General features: G+C 32.9%; 1 protein-coding gene across 1 annotated transcript in view; it reads right to left on the reverse strand.

The window, feature by feature from the left end:
* LOC130896952 (epidermal growth factor-like protein 8) overlaps positions 1-22,182 on the reverse strand; it is a 64,920-nt gene that overhangs the window by 9,569 nt on the left and 33,169 nt on the right. The window contains exons 2-3 of the mRNA XM_057805378.1: positions 2,804-2,923; positions 2,515-2,633 (exon numbers count right to left, since the gene is read on the reverse strand). Coding sequence (XP_057661361.1) covers positions 2,515-2,633; positions 2,804-2,923 — 239 coding nt within the window. The remainder of the gene's footprint in view (positions 1-2,514; positions 2,634-2,803; positions 2,924-22,182) is intronic.

Raw genomic sequence — 22,182 nt, forward strand, 5'->3', positions numbered from 1 at the left:
TGAATAGGAAGGTGTCATAATAGATCTACATTTATTTTGGAAGGTGACTCTATAAATTATTTTATAGAAGAACAAATATTACGTGAATCGGGAGATATACTTTCATCTAAACAATGTGGAAGATTGAAGAGATACAATTTGCTAAATATTGGACAAGATGTAGGTATGGAGAATCATCATCATCAAGCCTTTCAATCCTTTTTTTGAGGTGGATTACTCCTCGTTTTCTAGTTTTTATTTTCTTTATAGTTTGTCGTTTGTTTTGGCAGCTTTTGTTGTGTTATTTCTTTTCGGTTCCGCCATTTTGGTCTCCAGTTTTCAATATCGAGTCTTCCTCTATTTCGTTTCTCCAAGTTTTTCTCTTATCTTTGCCACAATGGTTTCCATTGCGTTATTCTTTTGATTGTTTCAATTGGTTTTATTTTCATTATGTGCCCGGCCCAGTTGAGCCTCTGCGCTTTTATGTTTCTCACTAAATTCTCCTTCACCAGTTTCCCTCTCTATTTCTTCGTTTTTATTTGCCCTTCTTTCTCCTTCTTGTGTTATTTTTGGGCCTGTTATAGTTCTCATTATCTTTCTTTTAAGTTCTTCTTCTTCTCTTTTGTTTATTACTGTTGTTTCCAAAGTTGTTGATCGATATTCTCCATGGAGCTCAAATAAATACTCGTCATCAAAGAGAAAGAGGTAAGATTGGTCACTTATTGCTGTTAAATGAATCTCAAATGAAATTTGAGAAGTTATAAACTTATATTTCTCGTCTCCTACTACCCGTATAATAATTCGTCTTTTATTACTATTAGTTAACCTCTTATAGATACAAAATTGTATGAAAATTGAAAAGAATGCCGCTCTATTACGTTGTCAATGTCACAATTGGTCTATTATATATGAGTTGTGTATTAGATACCCGGTTTATCTTCTTTACGAAGATTCTTCTTCTTTTTAAAGAATATTTTTTGTCGTGAACAAGTAATAAATCACATAGCAAGCTATTCTTTTTGTTTATAATATTTTTTCATGACAAGAAATTGCCTTTAACGACCTCATAAAATTACTCGTAAATATTATGTTCGGTAGAATACAAAAAACTGTAAATAATCGTAAAAGTCGCCGTAGTGTATGAGTGTACGATGTTTGTATTGTTAGTTTCCGCCATACTTTTGATGTCATCTGTCAAAATTACATGAATTTGACAAGTACGTTAGTTTTAACGGTTTTATAAAGAATACTGTTTTCGTTGTCGGGTAATATGTAATTATTTATGAGACATTCTCTAGAATACCTTTCAGATGAGGTATGAAAACCATGTAAACTAGTGTTATTATTAAAATTTGACATTTAAATGAGGTATCGCGTGCACTTTAAAGTCGCGGTCTTACATTTAGGTCATGAAACCGAAACCAATTTCTACAGAGCGGCGTGGTTCTAATGTTGTACAAATTTCAAGTTCATGGAATTGATATGGCGCGGCGCTGCTATCTAGGGATACTTACATCATAAAACACTTTCAAATATTACATTGCGTAGTAGCTACTTTTATTCATGACAATTTATTACTTGTGGAAATGATAATTATTATTAGGAATTGATCCTCTGGTTCCGGGGTTGTGTTTGCTAACTTTTCTAGAGGAGGAAAAGCGGAGATTTAGAATTTTTGGCTAGAACAAAACGAAAAGAGAGCTTGCAAGCAAAAACTATTCTTCTCGGTTTGAGTTTCTTTTTGGTTTTTGGAGTTTTTAAATTTGCCGCTTCTGCGTTATTTCGTATCGTCGGCCATTTTGATAGGGAACCTGTTCAACAGGTTGTAGGGAAACCGCAGAAAACCTGCAACACCGACGATGTAAGTTCGTGGCTTAAATTTTGACGTACGTTTTAGTTCACACCTGCGTTTTGTTTTACTTATTCATATTGTTACGAACAAACTCGCGAAATGGGTCCTTAGGCCGGCCCTGTTCAGCTACAGTGGAATTTTAAAATTCGGCGAATTCATTTGTTTTTTATAAATGGGAGATGTGCCTTTGATGAATTTTTTATTATCGAAGGCGGTTAATTTACAGTATTTCTTCTAAATAATTTCAAGGAAAGCCTATTTATTTATTTCTTTTCGTTCTTGAACTTTGTATAATTCTATTTGTGGTATATAAATATGTTTATGTAGTGCAGTTATTTAGTTTTAAATGAACGAATTATTAAAAGTAATCGTAGAAATTGTTTAAGTGATATCTATAAGTAAATTAGTTAAGTGTATTGTATATTGTGTAAATAAATGAAGTACGTAAGAGACAATGTTTATTAATTCATCCCTCGAAAAGAAAGAGTTCATGTTACTGGTTTTAGTCAGTAGCTGCAATTACGTCACTTCTATGACATTTACTTGATTGTAATGATAGGATGTGTTATGAAAATAAAAGAAGAGTTGAGAAGATGCATCATTATGAATATAATAACAATATTCATGCTATATTTGTACGAAAATATTCAACTAACTATTTGAATTGTTTATCAAGATCCTACCTTTGTTACATCCGTTACTTTTGTTGGTAGCTTGGGTCCATCCTGGGCAGCACGTAAAAACCATATCGCTAGAACTTTTTGTTGTAACTACATCTTTATAATGTGTCTCATAAACTAATCTAGAATAAAAAATAAAACATCTATTGATGTCAATGGGTAGATACAAACAAGATGATGAACCGGATTTTTTGATTATTGCGTCAAAATAAAATATTTTGTTAATTTGATAAGAAATAAAACAACTTACGGGTTTTAATTATACTAAAAAATACTTATATCGTTGTCTCACCTCACACCCTTACAAATTTGGTTGCCTTGGCATCGTATCACATAGTTTTTGAATGTAGGTTTACAATAAGGTTGTTTGGATTTAACTGGTTTTTCAGAATGTCGGGTACACACATGGCGTCTGCAATAGAAAGTGAAATTTTACCATTTTAGAAACTATTTTACATCAATATTCGCAATATTTTTTGATACAGGTCAAAGCTGTTCCTACAAATTGAAATAATGATATGAAATCAGTTCATTAATCAGGAAATAAAATTAGTTTGAAATTTTAAAAATATTAGCGCAATCAACCTTAATTCGAAACTTCTGATAAACGATCTGATGATTAGATCTGGATATGTAGAAGCTGTAGAAGCGTTTTGTCAAAACTAGATTTGGAGAAAACAAATTCTTTTAATAAAGGGTTTTCCAATAAGAGGTGTTATTTTGAACAGCCCGCTATTTCGGTAAATGTCACTTTTGAAGCTGTCATTTTTTGACATTTGACAAGTAGAAACTACGCCATTAATGAAAATGGAACGATACACGCTTCAACAACGCATTGAAATTATTAAAAGTCACTAAAAAAGTCAAAAACGGTGAAAGTTTGGCAGAGACGGTTCGTAAAACTAAAACATTTTTGGGTCGACGTGAAGCACCATCTCGGACCGCAATACAGAAATTGGTGGACGTCGCCCAAGAACAAACTGAGAATATTGCTGCTGTAGCCCAAAGTGTTGAAGAAAACCCAGGTTTGTCCATTCCTCGTCGTTCTTTTGAATTAGCCATTCGACAAACGTCATTACACAGTATTTTGCATAAAGACAGTTAACACAAGAACTCAAGCCGGTCGATCATCAACAACGTCGTGTCTTTGCTGATTGGGTCCTTGAAATGCGTTTCCACCTTGGTGGTTACGTCAATAAACAAAATTGTCGAATCTGGGGCTCGGAAAACCCAAGAGTTATTGTTGAAAATCCTCTCCATCCTCAACGCGTAATTGTTTGGTGCGGTTTATGGTCTGGCGGTGTCATTGGACCTTACTTTTTCGAAAATGAGGCTGGAGCAACAGTTACGGTGAATGGATTGCGCTATCGAAAGATGATTAATGATTTTTTATGGCCGGAATTGGATGGTATAGATTTGGACAACGTTTACTTTCAACAAGACGGCGCTACGTGACACACAAGCAACGAAACCATCGATCTTTTACGGGAAAAATTTCCGGACCGTGTTATCTCAATTGGCCACCCAGATCTTGTGATTTAACACCTTGCGACTTTTTCCTTTGGGGTCACGTGAAAGATAAGGTCTACGCCAACTGTCCAGCGATTCAAGACCTCAAAGATGGAATTCGTGAGGTTATCGAGAACATAGGGCAGCCGCTTTGCGGTTTGGTTACGGAAAATTTCATGAAAAGGATATGGTTCTGTAAGCGCAGTCGTGGTGGCCATTTGGCTGATGTTGTGTTCCATTATTAACGGCATACCTTCCTCTTTATAATGAAATAAACACCCGATCATTTATCTCAAAAAATGGCATTTTTCTTTGAATATCAAAATAACACCTCTTATTGGAAAACCCGCTACTAGAAATAAAAGAAATTTGAAAGATCATTTGGGAAAGCCATTTTTGACCAAATTGAATTTGCAGAAGCCTCTTTTGGTTGAAATAAATTCTGCGAAAAGTGTTTTTTTGTCAAAAATAGATTTCAGAGAACGATATTTGATAAAATGAATATGAAAAATCCATTTTTGTTTAAATGAAAACCGGACAAGCGTTTTTTTATCCAGATAATTTATGACATAGTCATTTTTTGAAAAAATTACTTATAGGAAAGTTATTTGTTAACAAAATTAAATTTATGTATAAATAGAATGCGGGAAATGTTTTGTCTAAATAAATTTATAAATTCCTTTTTCGGTGGAAATTAAATTTGTTAAAGCCAGTCGATGTCCAAACTGAATTTATAAAATCCGCTTACCATACAAATAAGTTCTGAAAAAGATTAGGAAAAACATTTCTTTACAAAATAAATTTAAAAACTTAGAAAACCCCGTTTTGTTGAAATTTATTTGGTCAAAATAAATTCCGGGAAAAGCGTTTCTAGACCGGGAAAAGACATTTTTTGATAAAATAAGATTAAAATGCCGTATATGCCACTTTTTTTTCAAATAAATTCCGAAGAATCCATTTTTTGACAAAATTACATTTAGGAAAACCATCAATATTAAATATGGCAAAGCCACTTCAAATTACATATGTGAAATTCATTTTTTTTGTGTGCAAACTGGAGTGTGTGCAGTGTTTGGCCATGTTTACACATAATAAATCAGATTTTTTGCGTCTATATACGACAATGGATTCATCACTTCAGTCCGTAATCAAAACTATCATCATCTGAATGGACTGTAGCCGGTGAACCTCCTCCGAAGCATCCAAAGGCACAACAGTCAGCTGGGAAGGTTATGGCTTCAGTACTTTGGAATGCGCGTGAAATATTCTTCATCGACTATCTCCAAATGGGATAGACAATCAATAGCGAACGCTTGGATTGTTTGAATGCGAAAATCAAGGAAAAACGGCCTCAAATATCGAAGAAAAAAGCACTGCTTCAACCTAGAGAATGCAACGATTCACAAGTCGATGGCAACGATGGTATTCTAGATCTGGCTCATCTCAAAAAAATTCTCGTCCGCGAGCCGTTCAGCTCAAATGAAGAAGCAATTGCCTACTTTGAGGCAAAAGACAAATCTTTCTCTACAAGCTCGTCATCGAGAAGTTAGAGAAGCTTTGGAATGATTGCATTGCACTGTAAGGAGATTGCACTGATGAAAAAATCGATTTCTTGCAAACAAATGTGTTTTTCTTAGTTAATCACATGCTTAATTGATGCACACATCCGTAAGATCGATAAAAGTTGGAAAAGTCCAAAGCATTAAGTAAGTGAAATCTTAATCAGAGATTTATTCCTTTTTATTTGGTTCATATAATATATTTAGTCTTCTAATGTTAATTTTCGCGAGTTTTTTCTTGAGAATTGCTCCTTGTACTTCCTAACATCTTTTTTTAGGCTCCGTTGAGTACCTTCATTCAGTAGTCCAAAGGGTATTTCGGCGCTATCAATAATGTTTGAGCCATCAATCAATATTTTATACAAAATAGTTGGCACATTATATTATAGATAATTCCTGTTCAAAATAGCTGCAGACATGAATTTCAATACAATTTAAAACCGATTTACGAGATTAAGGTTGACTTTAATTACTACTGAAATTCTTTTGTATGCGCTTCTTTCCATATCTCACCAAATAAAAACTTTCTGTTGTCTTGCCTGCCATTTCGAAGTTTATAACTTGTAACTTAGATGCAAGATGTAACCTACAAACCTTATCCAGTACGAAAGGTTTTTTTTGAGCAATCGACATTGATAATATGCAGAATTGTATTCTGGGGTGCACGTGCACCAATTAATATATCAAATTATACAAAACACCGTAATAAGGATGGTTTGGATTGACTAATCAGTGAACCTTGAGTTTGGACTTTGATAAAAATATTTTGTAAAGAGAAAATTAAACAAAATATTTTACGTATCATTTCAAACTTGAAATTCATTTGATGTGCATTCTTGTTGACAAGTTAGTAAGATTTCTTCGCACATCCACAATAAATTAAATATATAATTAAGTGAAATTAATGTTAAAAACACCTCATTCTCATTTAACACGTAATTTTTTATGTCAAATATCGTAATTTTTTCAACTCAAGCGGGACAACTTTGGACACGCCCAATTTGTTGTTGCATACCATTGAAATTTCCTAGTAAATATTTTTGAAGAGCATTCTCGTCGGCTTCAAATTAACTCGCGAAGTAGAAGACAGAAAGATTTGCAGCTATTACAGGATGATTCTATTCACGTTGTTCATTTCAATTATTTTCCATTTTTATAATTTATGAGGGGTAACAATTTGGGCGATAATAGTAATTAGCCTTTTTAGAATCATATTATCGAAATATATTATATTAGAATCAACATAAACAAGACAAAATATATATCTTATCAATACGTCTTGTTGAACTAAATTTTTTTCAGCTTTGCTATTAATAAGATGGAATGCCGTCCTTGTTGCAACGTTTGACAGTGTTTATGTTATCGACTGTATATAAATAATAATGAAACGTTTATTTAAAATAAGAACATAATTACAAAATAAACATTATGTACATCCTTATTGTTTGACGTTAATAACTGTTCATGGTTAAAACACAGACTTACAGTACGTCACCTGTCATTATACATTCTATCCTTTTTTATTGTCACTAGGAACCCATACTTACAATACGTCACTTGTCTGTATACATTCTATCTTTTTTTACCGACAGTGGAAGCTTATAGTTATTTCTTTTTGTTTAACTTTAAATTTGTCACAAACATGCGCAATAGGAATATCTGTCTTTACGTTTTCTGTTGTTTGCCATACAAATTATTTATTTGTGATAAACTTATTTGATAGATAGTAAAATGAACGATTTTACTGCTTCGAAATCCGATCACTTTAACCTTGCCCGTTAATACGAGTACCATTCATCAAATTAATTTGTGACAGTATTAAATTAATGTTAATAAATGAACACAACCGTTTTTATCGTGTAATTTTTCATTATATGCTTTCTTCGGTGAATGGTGAAACCCTGTATATTTCTAAACTTGCAATTATTCGCTTACAATAATAGAACGACCGACAGTAAAAATTGGAACTCCGCCAACACTTGACGAAGTCGTTGTATACAACAAACCGTCACGCACAGATCAAAAACAACTTAAAAATAATAAAAAGTACAAAATCGCAAGCTGCCGCAAAGCAAATTCCTTAAGCTCTTAAGTTGATGCCTTTACATAAAGGGAATTGAATTTATAATGCAGTTTCCATCGCTGGTAGACAAATTCATGTTATAGAAAAATACTTGACATTCCTAGAAGGGTGTGTCATTTTAAGACCGAGCTGAAGTATTTGATTTATAAGTTTTTGTTAATGTCCCAGAAAACATAAAACTACACAGTATTGGAATGTGGAAGTTTCAATATAAAATTGTGAAGGAGTAATAAAATAATAACAGTTCAATTAAATACATAAAATTCGTTTATTAAATGAAGTTTCAATAAGCCAAAGTTGTCGTAAAACTCAAGCGACTACAAAGTGTTAAATTAAACTTGTCGAAGTAGTGCCAAACATCTAGCGGCGTAGTTCGAGTATCGTTCAAGATGTGTCATGAAATAGCGTGGAAGGTAGAAAGACGTTGTTATGTTGCTTTGTCCTGAAACGTGCTACGAAGTATATTGGAGAGGATATAAAAGAAAGGCAACCTTTACCAAGCCTCTTTCAGTCGGATGGCGGAGAAATTTTGTTTTATTGAGGTAGTTGATAATTGAAAATGGTCGAAAAATGAACTTTTCCGAAGGCTGGAACCGTACCTAAACTTTCTTAACACGTTGAGCCCCAACCAAAATTGATAAAGTTTCCCCAGGGTTCATATGGGGTGTGCAAGTGCAAAAAATGATGTTTTTTGTGTGTATTATACAAGTTTGGAGTTAGCCAGAAAGACATTGTTCAAAAGAAGCTGTACTAGCAAAGAAAACGATAAAGGAATAACAATACGAAAATGGAAGAATAATGATGCTTTCTACAAAGTATGCTGATGAAACAATAAGCATTGACAGACGATCAGAAATGAATGTAGATCTGTCTGATCAAATGCCAAGCTACAACACTTCTTTGAGAAGGACGTTGAAGAGGTATAGGAAAATTGCTATTGAGCTGTTATTTGGTACAGACATGGTAAAATGCCAATAAACTTTATAAAAGAATAACAAAAAAGAATATAACAATCACTGATTCTCAAATCAGTGTTGGTAGCAAAGAAGTTATCGACGAAAGAAACTAAGGCTGCTGATGATTAAGAGACGCCGAAACCAAACAACCCATTGCCTAGTGAAGAAAGAAGGTCCAAGTCACAAGGTAAGCAAAGATTGTGTAGGGTACAGTATAAAAATCTTGAAAAAAACAAAAGGACCAAGTGTAAGGTAATATTTCAAGGACCAAGGACAGTTCAACCAAACTGTAAAACACATTTTAATATAGTTCCTTGAGCCGCGGAGAAGGTTCGAAATAAAATACGTCGTTCGGTCCATAGGACAGCTCAGGGCAGTTGGGGCCTATGGACCGTACTGGAGCTCAACGTGTTAAAGAAATAAAAAACGTATCAACAAAAATGATGAACAGCATACGCCAGATATAAATTCTTTTAAAATAAACTGCGTGACACTGACAACTTTGGTTTTTCATATTAAACACGTAGCATTCTCACGACTTTCTATGGCCAACGTTGAAAGGAGAACATTCGTCGAATGACATGCGCACTACGACCATACGATGCGTCCAATCATATCAGCGTCCAATATTAGAAGCATCGTTTGGTACCGGCTTAATGTTTAACTAAAATGGTTCAATTATATGAGTATTTGTTACTATATTACAAATATGTCCTCCAAAAACTAGTATGTTCAAGTTCCAAATTTAACTGTGGGGTCACTGGTACAAACGCAGAAGTTATTTGAGGTTAGAAATGTGAAGAAGACTTTAGAACTATTCAATTACATTACAAAGATTTATAAAATTAGTTGTCAACGTTGTAAGACTGTGAGGTTAGATAAAGATAATGTAAAACATTGAGGCTGGATTGATATAACGTTTTAATTCAGTTTATGTTGTCGTTTTAAAACTAACATTTAGATTTAAATTCATGTACCACGCCTATGTTAAATATTGTTCGAATCCAATCTGTTTTCAATTTACACTCATTGTCTTTTGTGTATTGCCTGCTCTTTAATGCATCTTCACGGGTATCAATCACCTGCATGTAGATTATTAAGCGATAAGAAATGGATTTGCGCTAATATTATGACTAGTAAATACATCAATGACGTAGCTTTGCATAATGGACCGTGATATCGATAAAATTGGTTTTTAGACTTGACAGCCAGCGGCACTAATGCGTAGAAACGGTAAATTATTTTACTGCTCATGCGTATCAAACGAGACAGTTATTAAAGTGTACCATCAACGCAATAAAAACATGACCTGCAATGTTATACCACTACACCAAGTGCTATTAGCACCTATTCAATAATTAAATATTATTAGGTGGACTTGTAGCTACTTATTTTTATATAAGTGTGTGTCTGAGACCGGTTTTTCTAGCTAAACAATTTTTTTTTAATACACGTGCACTAGGATTGAAATAATTTCTGTTTTATTAGCCTCAAACGCGGTTTGAGAATTAACTAACGTTCATACTTTGATCTAAAAGTTATTTAAACGGCTGGCGTTAAAACAACTTAAACCTGCTAGATTATATCTTATCCTGTTTTAAATTCAAAACGTGCCGAGTATAACCTCCAACCATTCTTTTAGATTTGTACCATCAATCTCCATAACTTATCCAACCTTCAAAGTATCCCTTTTGTATCATGATCGTTATATCCTACAAGACCTACCCAACGAATAAATCTTTTTCTTTAAGAAATCTAATGAGGCCGTGAATTCGATTTATTAATGCTAAATAACAATCATTACGAGCTTATTCTTCACCCTAATATAAACAAATAGGTATATTATAAAATATGCTTTGGAAATGGTAATAAATTAACTAGAAACTTAACGATGGAATTCCGTATCTGGTTTGTAAGGATTTCGGAATTTACATTGTTGTCAAATCCTTCGTTTTTCCAAACTAAAATTTCAACATTTTTTCAATAAAAGCATCGAGTAAGTTTATAAGGTGTAGAATAACTTTTATGATACATTGTTTGATGCGACGCCATTTCATGTACACAATTTAATCTGGCTCTCGAAATGGCGGTCAGACTTGTTGAATTTCGACTAGTAGTACATTAACAAAAGGTTTATTTAAGTACTGGGTTTTACAGATGACTTGCTGGACGCCATCGTTCAGTAGATGAAGAAAATTTGATTTACCTTAAAGTCCCAAAAGGAAAATTAGGTGGGCTCATAGTAGTATAGTGGACAACCAAGGCCCGTCGTGCTTCACTTGAAATTTCCAAAGGTCGATGTCTTTTGCAAAATCAATGAGTCGCTTTCACCTTTATACGATATGATTCATAACCAGTAGAAGAGATACAAACTGTGGTGACATAGTTCCGCATCTATGAAACATCCCTCCGATTTCGCGTAACTAGCATAGAGTTTTACTGGGCATACAGTTTAACGGTTTCTAGATCCAACTCGTTGGGCTATATAAATAGGCCTCTGGGCTAGAAGCCCAGTGTTGAGGAGCGGTGGAGATCGAAGCAGCCTTGGGATCCGGAGGCGTTAAGCCATGAGCCGTCTCGACACCGATCAATCTCTTCATGCCCACGTAGACGCGCTCGTCAAGAGTTCCTTGACGGACCAGGTAGATGGAAACTATTAGTAATATAGTCCCCAATCAACAATAAAATACTGAGACCGCTCATAGAACATTAGCGAATGGTTTAGTTCAAATACAGAGTTTTGCAGATTACTCAGAGCAGTTGTAGAAACTTTTGTAAACTTCAAAGCTCAATTGGGGAGAATGAGATTATGATTTACAATAATATGACCATCTCTAGCAATACTGTTTTCTCAATCAACGTTCAGAATAAGGTACCAGCGTCTGTGGAGTATAGTACCTCAAAATAAAGATTAAAAAGGTTATGAATAATTACTAGAATGGAAAGTAAAAAAGAGTATTGTCACCAATATCGGAAAACTAATGTTTTTCTGTGATAACTATGGTAATAACCTTCTCACAACCGTAAGTTACAGATAACGAATAATATTTATGTCGGTTGTTCAATTCTACGACCGAATTCCCATAAAATAATTCTGTTATTAATGTTATGATTTAGGCCAGTTACGATGACAAACAGTTACAAACTAAAAATCGATATTAAAAATGAGAATCAGAAAAAAAAATATTGTAAATTCAAATTTAATTTCCATGATTCTTTGGATAAGTGAATGAGTAACTAATTCGTTATAAATTATTATATAAACAGTACGTTTACATTTAATACGTTTGGATTTCAAAACGATTTAATGTAGGAACCCCATTAGATGGGTCTTAGTAACTTAGTCAATGTTTTAGGCGAAGTTGTTCTCAATCTTCAATCAGATATCGACAATGAACAAATCTACGGATTTTTTTCTGTTCACACTTTCTTGATGTAGAGTTTCTTAAATCTCTCAGTTGTAATTGCATACGCCTCACAACCATCTTCCAAAATCTCCAAAAATGGAAATGAGTCAGTTAAGGTAAAACAACTATCAGAACTTTCTAAGTGAATAAACAATTTTTTGTTTTATGACTAAAAAGAGCGAAGGAAGCTCGAAAGCTATCAAAATTTGTCTATGGAGGTAATGTAGTAACTTTGGAGAATGTTTACTAGTGATAAAAGCGATTTGAAAATCGTATCAAGTCAGTTAAGTACAAGCAAGTGTCAAGAAGTTCTCTGATATCAAAAACAGATGGAAAAATGTTGAAAGTGGACAAACTTGTTAGTTCAATGAGGTTATTGGGGTACTACAATATTTGTAAAACGGTATGCAAAGAAAAATATCATGACCATATTCCATACCAAAAGTCTCAGGTCTTCAAGTGAACAATGACAATACTAGATCTGGATTGCTCGTACTAATCAACCCTAAAGTCTCTCTGGCTGTCTTTTGGGTTCCCCGAAAATGAAAACGATCTTTGAAAAAGTGGTTTAGTTAAATATTTTTTGAACGGGCATTGATTTTTTTTCGAAATTGTACGTTCTTGAGCTGGCCTACGAAACATACTTTCTATAATTCAGATAGAGTTATTAGAGGAGTCATACTGGCCTCAAGAGGCAATTAAGATTTCAAACTTGATATCTTCCAATACCACGGTATGTGCTATACCTGATGATGAATTGTTATTAAGTTATTTACTGCCGTCTATAGATCGATATATTTGATACAAACGGACAACAGAATAAGAGATGAGGGTTTTTTATTTACCATATTAACAATTATATTATTTGTTGAAATATAATGGGCCTCATCACTTTTTTATTCTATGAAATATGTAAATAAAATATATTTATGTTATTGAATCGATGTTAGTAAATTTGTACTCCAAATATACTCCATGAGTACTCGTCGTATAGAGCTCGAACGACCTCTCAATTAACTCCAAAACAAATTGGTCTAAGTTGTTTCGTTGGGGACGGAAATCACTAGAAGTTGACCCTTGTGCAGGAGGTCCTGTGACTCCAAAAAACATTAAATCAGTAGAAAAAATTGTTCAAAGTGACCTGCGCCTAAATATAAAAGAAATTGCAGCTCAGATCGGCATTTCCACAAGTGCTATAAACATCCTACACGAGTATTTGAATGATTTCTAATTTTTCTTGAGTAGCGTTTGCTCGGTGTGTGATTCCGCCACCCGATAAATAATTGAATTAAATTTAAGGATTTGGGGATGAAATAAAATGAAATAGCTAGCGAAACAAACGGTGTTTAGTTATAGTGACTAGGCAGAAAGTTTTAAATTAAGGTTACTACATCTAAGAACAGACTAGAAAGTGAATATTTATAGAACCAAAACTTGGCAATAAGGTTGGATTTTAAGATGAATTGTTTTTCAAGAGCATAACCCAGATTTGATAAATTCAGATGGATACATTTATATTTCTTCGTTGCTTTGATATCGAAAATAATTAATTAGCGTTTTAAAAGTTTGTTCATCGAGTCAAATTTATTATTTAACAATAATTAAAATGTAACTCGATATTATAAATGTGTGTCGTATTCAAGATACTTCCATATTTTCATTATATATATTTCAGAGCAAATAAATGTTGAAATACAGGGGGTTGTGTTTTTTCTTTTATAATAATCTATTATATAAAAAAGAAATGTACATTTTTCTGAACGACAAAAGGATCCAAGATACCTAAGTCAAAGCAGAACGGCTGCTAAATGATGATGATGATTAGTGATTGCTAAATAAAGCAATCTGCATACATAGATTCGGAATCTATACTTGGATTCTAAACTCTAGCTTAATCCGTAGAAGTTACAAAATGTTTATCCGAATTCACAATTCAGGAGTCCATGTTCCTTTCTTTATCGTACTAGTTTAAACTATTTTGTTTCCTATTGGTTCCTTACTATTTTTTAAGAAGGTCTATCTGTTTTGATTACGACAAAATAGAGAGTTCCAGGAAATCGAAGATTCCAGAAAGTGATGTAAGTATATAGAAAGTCTCTAGCAGCAGGGTAGTCAGTAAAGAATTTGGTGTTTTTAAATAAATTAGTGCTAGTGCTATAAGAATTAACGTACAGAATTTATACTGCACACAATCCCTTATATGGAAATCAAAATATAAATAAATTTGGTCCTAAACAGTGAGAAAGGATTTTCAATGTACTTGAAACCGAAGTTAATCCGACGTGTGGGTTTATATATATATATATTCATTCATTTTTTTTTTTTCAAATTAAAGTTATACAAGCAAAGCACGTTTATAATATTTATAATCCCCTGTTTGGAGTGCGAAGCAGTTGGTTACAGAGCTTTTTGTAGGGGATGGTTTAATTAATGGAAACAACTGAAACAAACAAAAATACGATTTGATAATTATTCTAAATGATAATAACTGTTTGCAAAAATACTATAATAAATGAATTTTGTTCATTTGAAAATTATATCACCAAACAAATTTGGGAATTGATCAGAAATACAAAATACTCAATAAATCTATGCAAATAACACCGGAAACATCTTTTCAAACTACCTTTATACAATTTGAAAATCTTTTCTCAAATTTCGAAGTGAATTTTGTCAGAATTTCAAAAAAGTCTCGTGCTATAAATACGGCGACAGTGTAGGTCAATGGAGATGATCGAACCATGAATGAAATCCAGTGGAAAAATTCCTCTAACGACTTTTATATGTTTTATATCTGTAGGTTTATCCTGTTAAAATCATACTTAATCATGATATGAATTTTCGACATACTAGACGACTCTAAAGTGGATTTTTAGCTGCCAAAAAGCAACAATACCGCTTGTTCATTCAAGTGACATTTATCTGTGGCGTTTCTCCGAAAAAAGAAACGAATGAAACGATTTGAAATACACACGATTTCGAACGGTGTATTACTACTAAAACTGAACGCTCCACAAAAGGGCGTCGATCACTGACTCAAATCAAAATGCGCGCACCCTGTATGCAAACAAACAACTGTTGTTTTAAAAATAGAAATTAACTCGCAACAATGGAACTGTTAATTTTAGAGACAACAACACCCACCTCTAAAGTATTTCACAATCGATTTGACAGCTTGAACTTTCAGTAGATATTATCCTCTCAAACGAATGCCGCAATAATAAATACAACTATAGATAAAAATAAGATACCTATGTATACACTTGCCAAGTGGAATTATTATTACATATATGAATGATTGTTGCCCTGTTTCATTGTTTGTATACGTTGCGGCTGTTTCACGCAATGGTGTTTTGTCTACTCGGTCATTCTGCAAACTGAAAAATAGAATGTGTAAGCTGCAAATATTTGAAAAACAAATGATGTGTTTTACGAGTGTTTAGTTTTATATTCACTGTTTCGATGACAATCATTTTATCCAGATATACATTATTCTTCATTTTTATTTTGAGATGAAAATAAAACTTGAATGAAATGTATATTATTTGTCATATATTATGTCTATTGTGTCAAATTCCACAACTTGACAGATAATATCTACTTATACTGGCAGATCCATCTAGGGCTCTGAACTTAATTAGAAAATTGATTCAGCCCTGTGTCACCTATTGTCTTTTTTTGTATAAAATGAAGGTCAATTTGTAAACTTTTACTTTTGCACCCGAGTTGACGCCCTTGTTCGACTTGAGCATGAATTAAATAAAAGAGTGATCGCATTCAAGATTGCGTCGAGTTCGCGCTGGGAAATGATCAATTTTTACGTTCGAAGCTCGCGAGCCAGCGCCTAGCCAATGAAAACAGGCCATTTGAAGTAGCAATAACCAAATTTAACCATTTTCTGTCTGGTGCGATGTACCTCGGTGTTATATATGTTTTCAACTTTCAGTAATCACGACCGAAAAGGTATTAGAATGTCGGTGCAGTCTGCGATCAAGAAAAGTTGGAAATAAATAGTTTCCAACGCGAACTTGAAGTCGAACGTAACGCGAGCGAGGGCTTCAGCGCGTGCGTGAACGTATAAGTTTATGAATCGATTTTTATGGTTTAGTGATTCGGTCAGTATTTATCATTTCGACATTCTTTCACTAAAATTATGTGGAGTAGCTTGTTCTAAACGGATTGATGATGTCTAGATTATTATGTGTGATGATTTAGTTTAGTTTAGCACATAACACATTTCAATTATAGCTTATTTGTGAAATGATACATTCTGTAATATGTAATTTACGACTCTTAGTTCTTGAATAACCCTCGTATTTGACGTTATAAGGTTGTTTTTTTGAAAAATGACGACCATTGTAACTGGTTCGATATGTGCCTGTATTTTCTGAGTGGGTATAGAGATTGAAATCCATGTCCGCGAATAACCTATGTCAATATTATTCATGTTCTGACTATTATTTATCAACAACACCACGGTACAGAAATTGAACATGACCATCGGCAAATGGCCTTGATATATATTCATGAACGTGTTCTTGAATGATAGTTATCACATACCAACAAATAACTTTTCATTTAATAGATTTTACATGGAAAGTAATTTCATTTCTTTAGTCTATATTTGAACGAAAAATCATCACACTTTTCATACTTAGACTAGTTGTCATTTTTATAAAATTACAGTTTCGTCACAATTTAATATATGTCAAAAATACTTACAGAACTTTTGTTAGCTACGAAAAGTTTCCAATAGGATCAACAGATCTTTACCCAATATACTACAGGTGTTGGCTAATTAGTTATTGGTCATTAGTTGTTAGAGAATTTATTCACATCTTGGTCATAAATATCTCGAAATCTGTCTCCAAAAGAACATATCTTCTATGTGGTTGGTAGCAAGCTGAGTGATTCTTAGTATCCCCCACAAACTAAAGCAGGGCTTTATCTTAAAGAATATCAGAAACAAAGTGCAATCACGGACAATTACGGAATATTACTTGGCCTAACAAGAATATATTGTGTGGTGGCTGGGCTGAAGGAGTTCTTTCAAGAATGCATGTACTTCTTTATAAGGACAGACTTGACGCTGTTTGACATTATTGAAGGTTCCTGCTAACCAAAACTAACCCTTTTCCCTCGTTTGTAGCTCGTCGAAAATGACGAGTAAGTTGTCTAATGGCCAGCAATAAAAATCACCAATAAGAAATCAGATTTACTACGGAAATAGTTAGACTGACATTTGACTGATTCTTAAATCACTGACAGATAATAAAAATGGCGTAAAACCAGTGCAATTGCAAGAAATCAACCATTACTTTGCTTTGTGTTAAACTGCTTTTATGAAATGTCCTGATTATTATCACATAGTTTAAAAACCATTCTTTACAAAAGTGGGACTTGGAAATAAAATGGGCTCTCTAAGACATAGTAAAAGTAAAGACAAACATCATAGGTATTCAGTCTAGTATAAACGTAAATACAGTAGTCCTTGTTATTTTTAACATATCTGTCCTTCGAAAACAAGTAATAAATACATCCTGTATATCTCATGGCGTTATTAGATCCTGTAAATAACTGTAATATAATTTATATATTACCTTAATGAAATTCTAAATTAATCGTTCTATAAGTGATGTTCATCTTATTTTAATTCATTGGTATGATGCCAGTCATCATACCGTTGTTATTTTTTTGTTTAAAATCTAATGCCTCGGGATGTTGTTACGAAATTCAATACAAACCGTATTTTCCATATGTGTTTTTTCATCGGTACATACGAGACAACGATGTAAGGCGTTGTGTAATTGCAGTCACTTCAGACAGTTACAATGTTGTTGATATATGAGAAATTGAGAATTTAGACGTGTTAAAATGGGATGGAACGAAATGAGGTGTGTTTGCATTGCTTCGAAATGAGTTTTAGATGAGTTTGAATGCGTGTTGAAAAAGTTAAAGGAACACTTTGATTTCTGTCATTAAGTTTATTTGAATGGCAGTCATAATGATTATATTTCTAGGTTACTAAGATATTTGTTAAAAAATATATATATAAACAGACTTTTGCTTATTTGAGAAACATTGATAACAACTTGGAGCGTTCCGGGACAATCTAAGTGCCAAAAAAATCGATTTTTTTTCACGCAAAATGATGAAAAAACCCATTGCTAATGCAGTGCATGCTGATCCAAGTCCACAATACAATTCATCAACAACCACAGCCAACTTCCATCAAATCTAAGTGCCTATCGTGTGTAAACCATTTTTTATCTTCTCGATTTAATGTTTTTCGTTGTCCTGGTTTATTGTTACCTGTTGATTAAGTGATTATTACCTTTCAAAAAACCCAAACAAGGGAAGTGTTCACCAATCAACCGGGTGAGTATTTTGGTATAATACAGTTTTTTTATTGGTCCAGGTCATTTGCTAATGCGAAAATGATTATAAAGAAATTATAGACTTCACGATGGAATTCACGAAATGGCAAATATGATGATCGCAGGCAATACAGTTTGAGTTTTGCGGTACCTGATCGAACAACAGCACTTAAGAAGGTTTATAAGAGGACAGGAAATAGTTCACGTATGGAAGGATTGAACTATAGGCCGTAAATGCCTCGGGTGATGATGTATACATTACTAAATGGCTTCAATAATCATCCTTCTTTTTACCAGATTTAATATCATGAGACTTATAGCTCCATAAATGATTCTTGTCGCGGATGGAACGTGATAGGTGAATTGAAATATTGTTATTAATAAAATTATTTATAGATCACACCTCGTATTACCTGAAAATTAATTTAATAATCTAAAGGATTCCGAGAATATTATCAAGCGATTTATTTCGTTTTTACACACACCCTATATTTTAGTTGAACGTATACTTTCCCATAACCTTTCTCAGTCGGCCCATTTCCACGCATCAATCAACAAACTATTTGATCCTTACCAATCATTTTATCTATCGTTTGTTTTCATTAATCATTCGCTTATCAATTCAATAAACATTTGTACATATAAAATGAATTAGGTATTCAAACAGATTCATTAAGAGAGTTTTGAAAAGATGATTGGATCTGGAGTGTCTTGAAATTGAAAAGTCGATTATTGGGACTAGCACGTGGGTAGGGATCGAGACCACCTGGCCACCTGTCAGATTTGGCTGCTTTGTAAAAAATATTTCATGTTGTTACACCCGTGATGAGATATGGAAACGTGTCACAAGATTTTGTTATACTAATTTACAATAAAAATTCAAATCTACCGTGAGCCAAAATATTATTTTTATTGTTATGATTTTATCGTTTCCTTCCTCATATGTTGAGGCGTTATAATGGTAATTGGTGCATTGGTTAAGCATCACACTGATATTTAAAACTGTAAAAATAATGACTGAAAATATTCAGTGTGTTTTTATCATATCAATAACAAATAAAAGTTTTAGTTGTATCGACAGAAAAATCATTAACTTCTTTAATCTATTTTTCTCAGGCAACGAATCATATGAGTATAAATATATTTTTGAATGTAATTTCATCTGTATTAACTTTAAATCCAGTACTCTTATTCTGGTTCTACATAACTAATATTTTCTCTTCTTTTTTCTATTGCTTCAACACGACTGTTATTATTCATATCCGTTTTTAATTCTTGTCTTGCCACTTTGCCCTATTAGTTAGGATCCATCTATTTTTTTTCCATTTCATTTCCATTTTCTATTTCGATGGTTTTTATTTTCTCAACTTGTATCATTTTCATTGTTTTCTGTGTACTCAATTCTTCGGTTTGTCTCTTGATATTTTCTAGATATCTAGCCATTTCCTACATTATTTTTTATCAAATTTTTCTCTGATACTTTCATATCTTTCTGCAGTTTCTATTTCCTTCATACTTTTCATCATCTTTGTTATATCATTCAGTTTGTTTTATATCTTTTATATATTTCTTTGTTTAGTTTTCTTAATAGAGTTCTAAAGAAACAAAGAACAGCCACCTCTTGATTACAATTGATGTTTTGACTTTTCTGCGCATTTTTTTTTCGATTCTTTTATTTGTAATTCGATATCTTCTAAATTTATATCTATTTTCGTCATTTTTTGTCATATATTTTGTATTACGTTATTAATCATTTCTTTTATCATTCTGTTAAGTTTCTTCCATGTTTTTCATATATTTCTTTACCATCTTCCATAGACCATTTTGTTGTTAGTAGATTCCTCTGCATTTCCGTTAAAATTTTCAATAAAGCGTTTGTTTTCCTATTTCTTTATTTCTGTTTTCTTTTGTTTCGTGTTTGTATTCTTTCCGAGAACATTATTTTTATAATTTTGTAATAAAAAATCATACCAGGGTTGTATAAATAATGAAAGCAGCTCCAATATGAAGAATGACTTGACTTAACATCCTCTTTCATTTGAAGGTTCTAATAGAACAAATATTGAGCCACATCTAGATTAAAATTGCTTTTCTATATATTTTCCCACATTTGTTTCATGATATTTTCAAAATTTCTCTATTCTTTTCTACCATTTTCATAGTATAATCAACATTTTTAATTGATATGATGATATTCACACGTTCATGTTTATAAACGATATTTTCTATTGTTATTACAGTACAACTTATATTTATATTAGAATAAAAACTAATTCTATCTTCCGAAAAATCACAAGATGATGAATCTGAACGTTTGTTGGCCATCTTATTATCAAACAATAGGTATACTGTGTTTTGAGGGAGAAAACTGTTTGTGTATCTCAATGGAACCAAAAGTATCGTGAATCGTTAATTGTATTGAAGCCTCTAACTTTGATGGATCGATTTTCTTGTTGTCTTGTTGCATTCCTCAGTAACCTTTTCTTCTCGATTTTAGTGGATTGTGCTTTGCTGTGATATCAAACAGTATATTCTATTCTACTCATATATGAATATTGGAAATTTGGAATTGAATTATTCTACAAATTTTAATATTTGTCTGCTGTAATTGTGTCCTGGTAAGTGAAATAATGGAATAATGGTCTATTCTGTAAGTGAAGAATTGTTTAGTTTGGAACGCTCAGTAGTTTAATTTTACAGCAAACTTTCAACGTTTGTTTTAACAATTTTATTAAGTGTTAAGTAAATTTGTTAGCGGCAATAAATATTAGTTGGTTGAATGTGCTACCTTGAACTACCAGATGTAAGTACAACGTTAAAACGGACTAAAAATAGAATCAAATAAAATAGTTATTATTTTTCTTTGTATTTTCAAAAAATTTGCCCATATCTCCCGATTTGTGCAGTGGTGTCGTAACGAACCACAACAACCTCGAAGTCTCGCAGGGATTCTGTTTTCCTGATTTGCATTATATCCATTTGGAATCATATTGTAAACGGATTTATTCCAAGATTTCTATATGGAGTAAGATGAATAACCTATTCTTAGTTGAAGGATTTTAAAAAGTATCAAAGAATTCCACAAAACTGATACGCTGGGGCGAGTTTCGAAGAGGCGCTTAAATGTTGAGAATTTTACTAGTAATTACCCTGGTAAGGAACAAGATCTAGTTTCAGGGCCGGATTTAGATTTATAAGGCCCGGGGCTAAAATAATGACGGAGCCCCTTTAAGGAATTCGGATAAGCATCCTTAATTTCACGCGCACGCTTTCCCGTGAATTATACGGTTAAAAAACCAATACAATTTTCGTTTTTGATTGCTTATTTATTTCTTTTGTGCTAAAGATTACATTAGATACGATCATGGGTTGTGATATCACCACATCATAAAATACAAAATGTTTTTCAAATGATGGGGCCCTCTTGGACTCGAGGCTCGTCTAGTTTGAATTCAATTACTGACAGTGGACGTTCGTAGAGTTGTATTTAGGGTTATTCTAAAAATATTGTGTTATAGATCACATAAGACCAATTAATAATAATAACTTATGATTTCTATTAATCATTATTTGTGACAACATTGTACAAGAGACAGAACAAACTTCAACAAAGACACTTCAGTATTTTAAGAGAGTGTGGTTTGACGACAAACATTTATCAATACTATTTTCGCCATAAATTAGTACGATCTTGTCGACAGCCCTCAAGCTTTCCATTTCAATGAACTGTATCGATATAAATCACCAAAGAACAAAAATTGTAGTTACAGTAATGAACTG

Source organism: Diorhabda carinulata, chromosome 8 (genome assembly GCF_026250575.1).
Source record: "Diorhabda carinulata isolate Delta chromosome 8, icDioCari1.1, whole genome shotgun sequence".
In the NCBI taxonomy this organism is placed as follows: Eukaryota; Metazoa; Arthropoda; class Insecta; order Coleoptera; family Chrysomelidae; genus Diorhabda; species Diorhabda carinulata.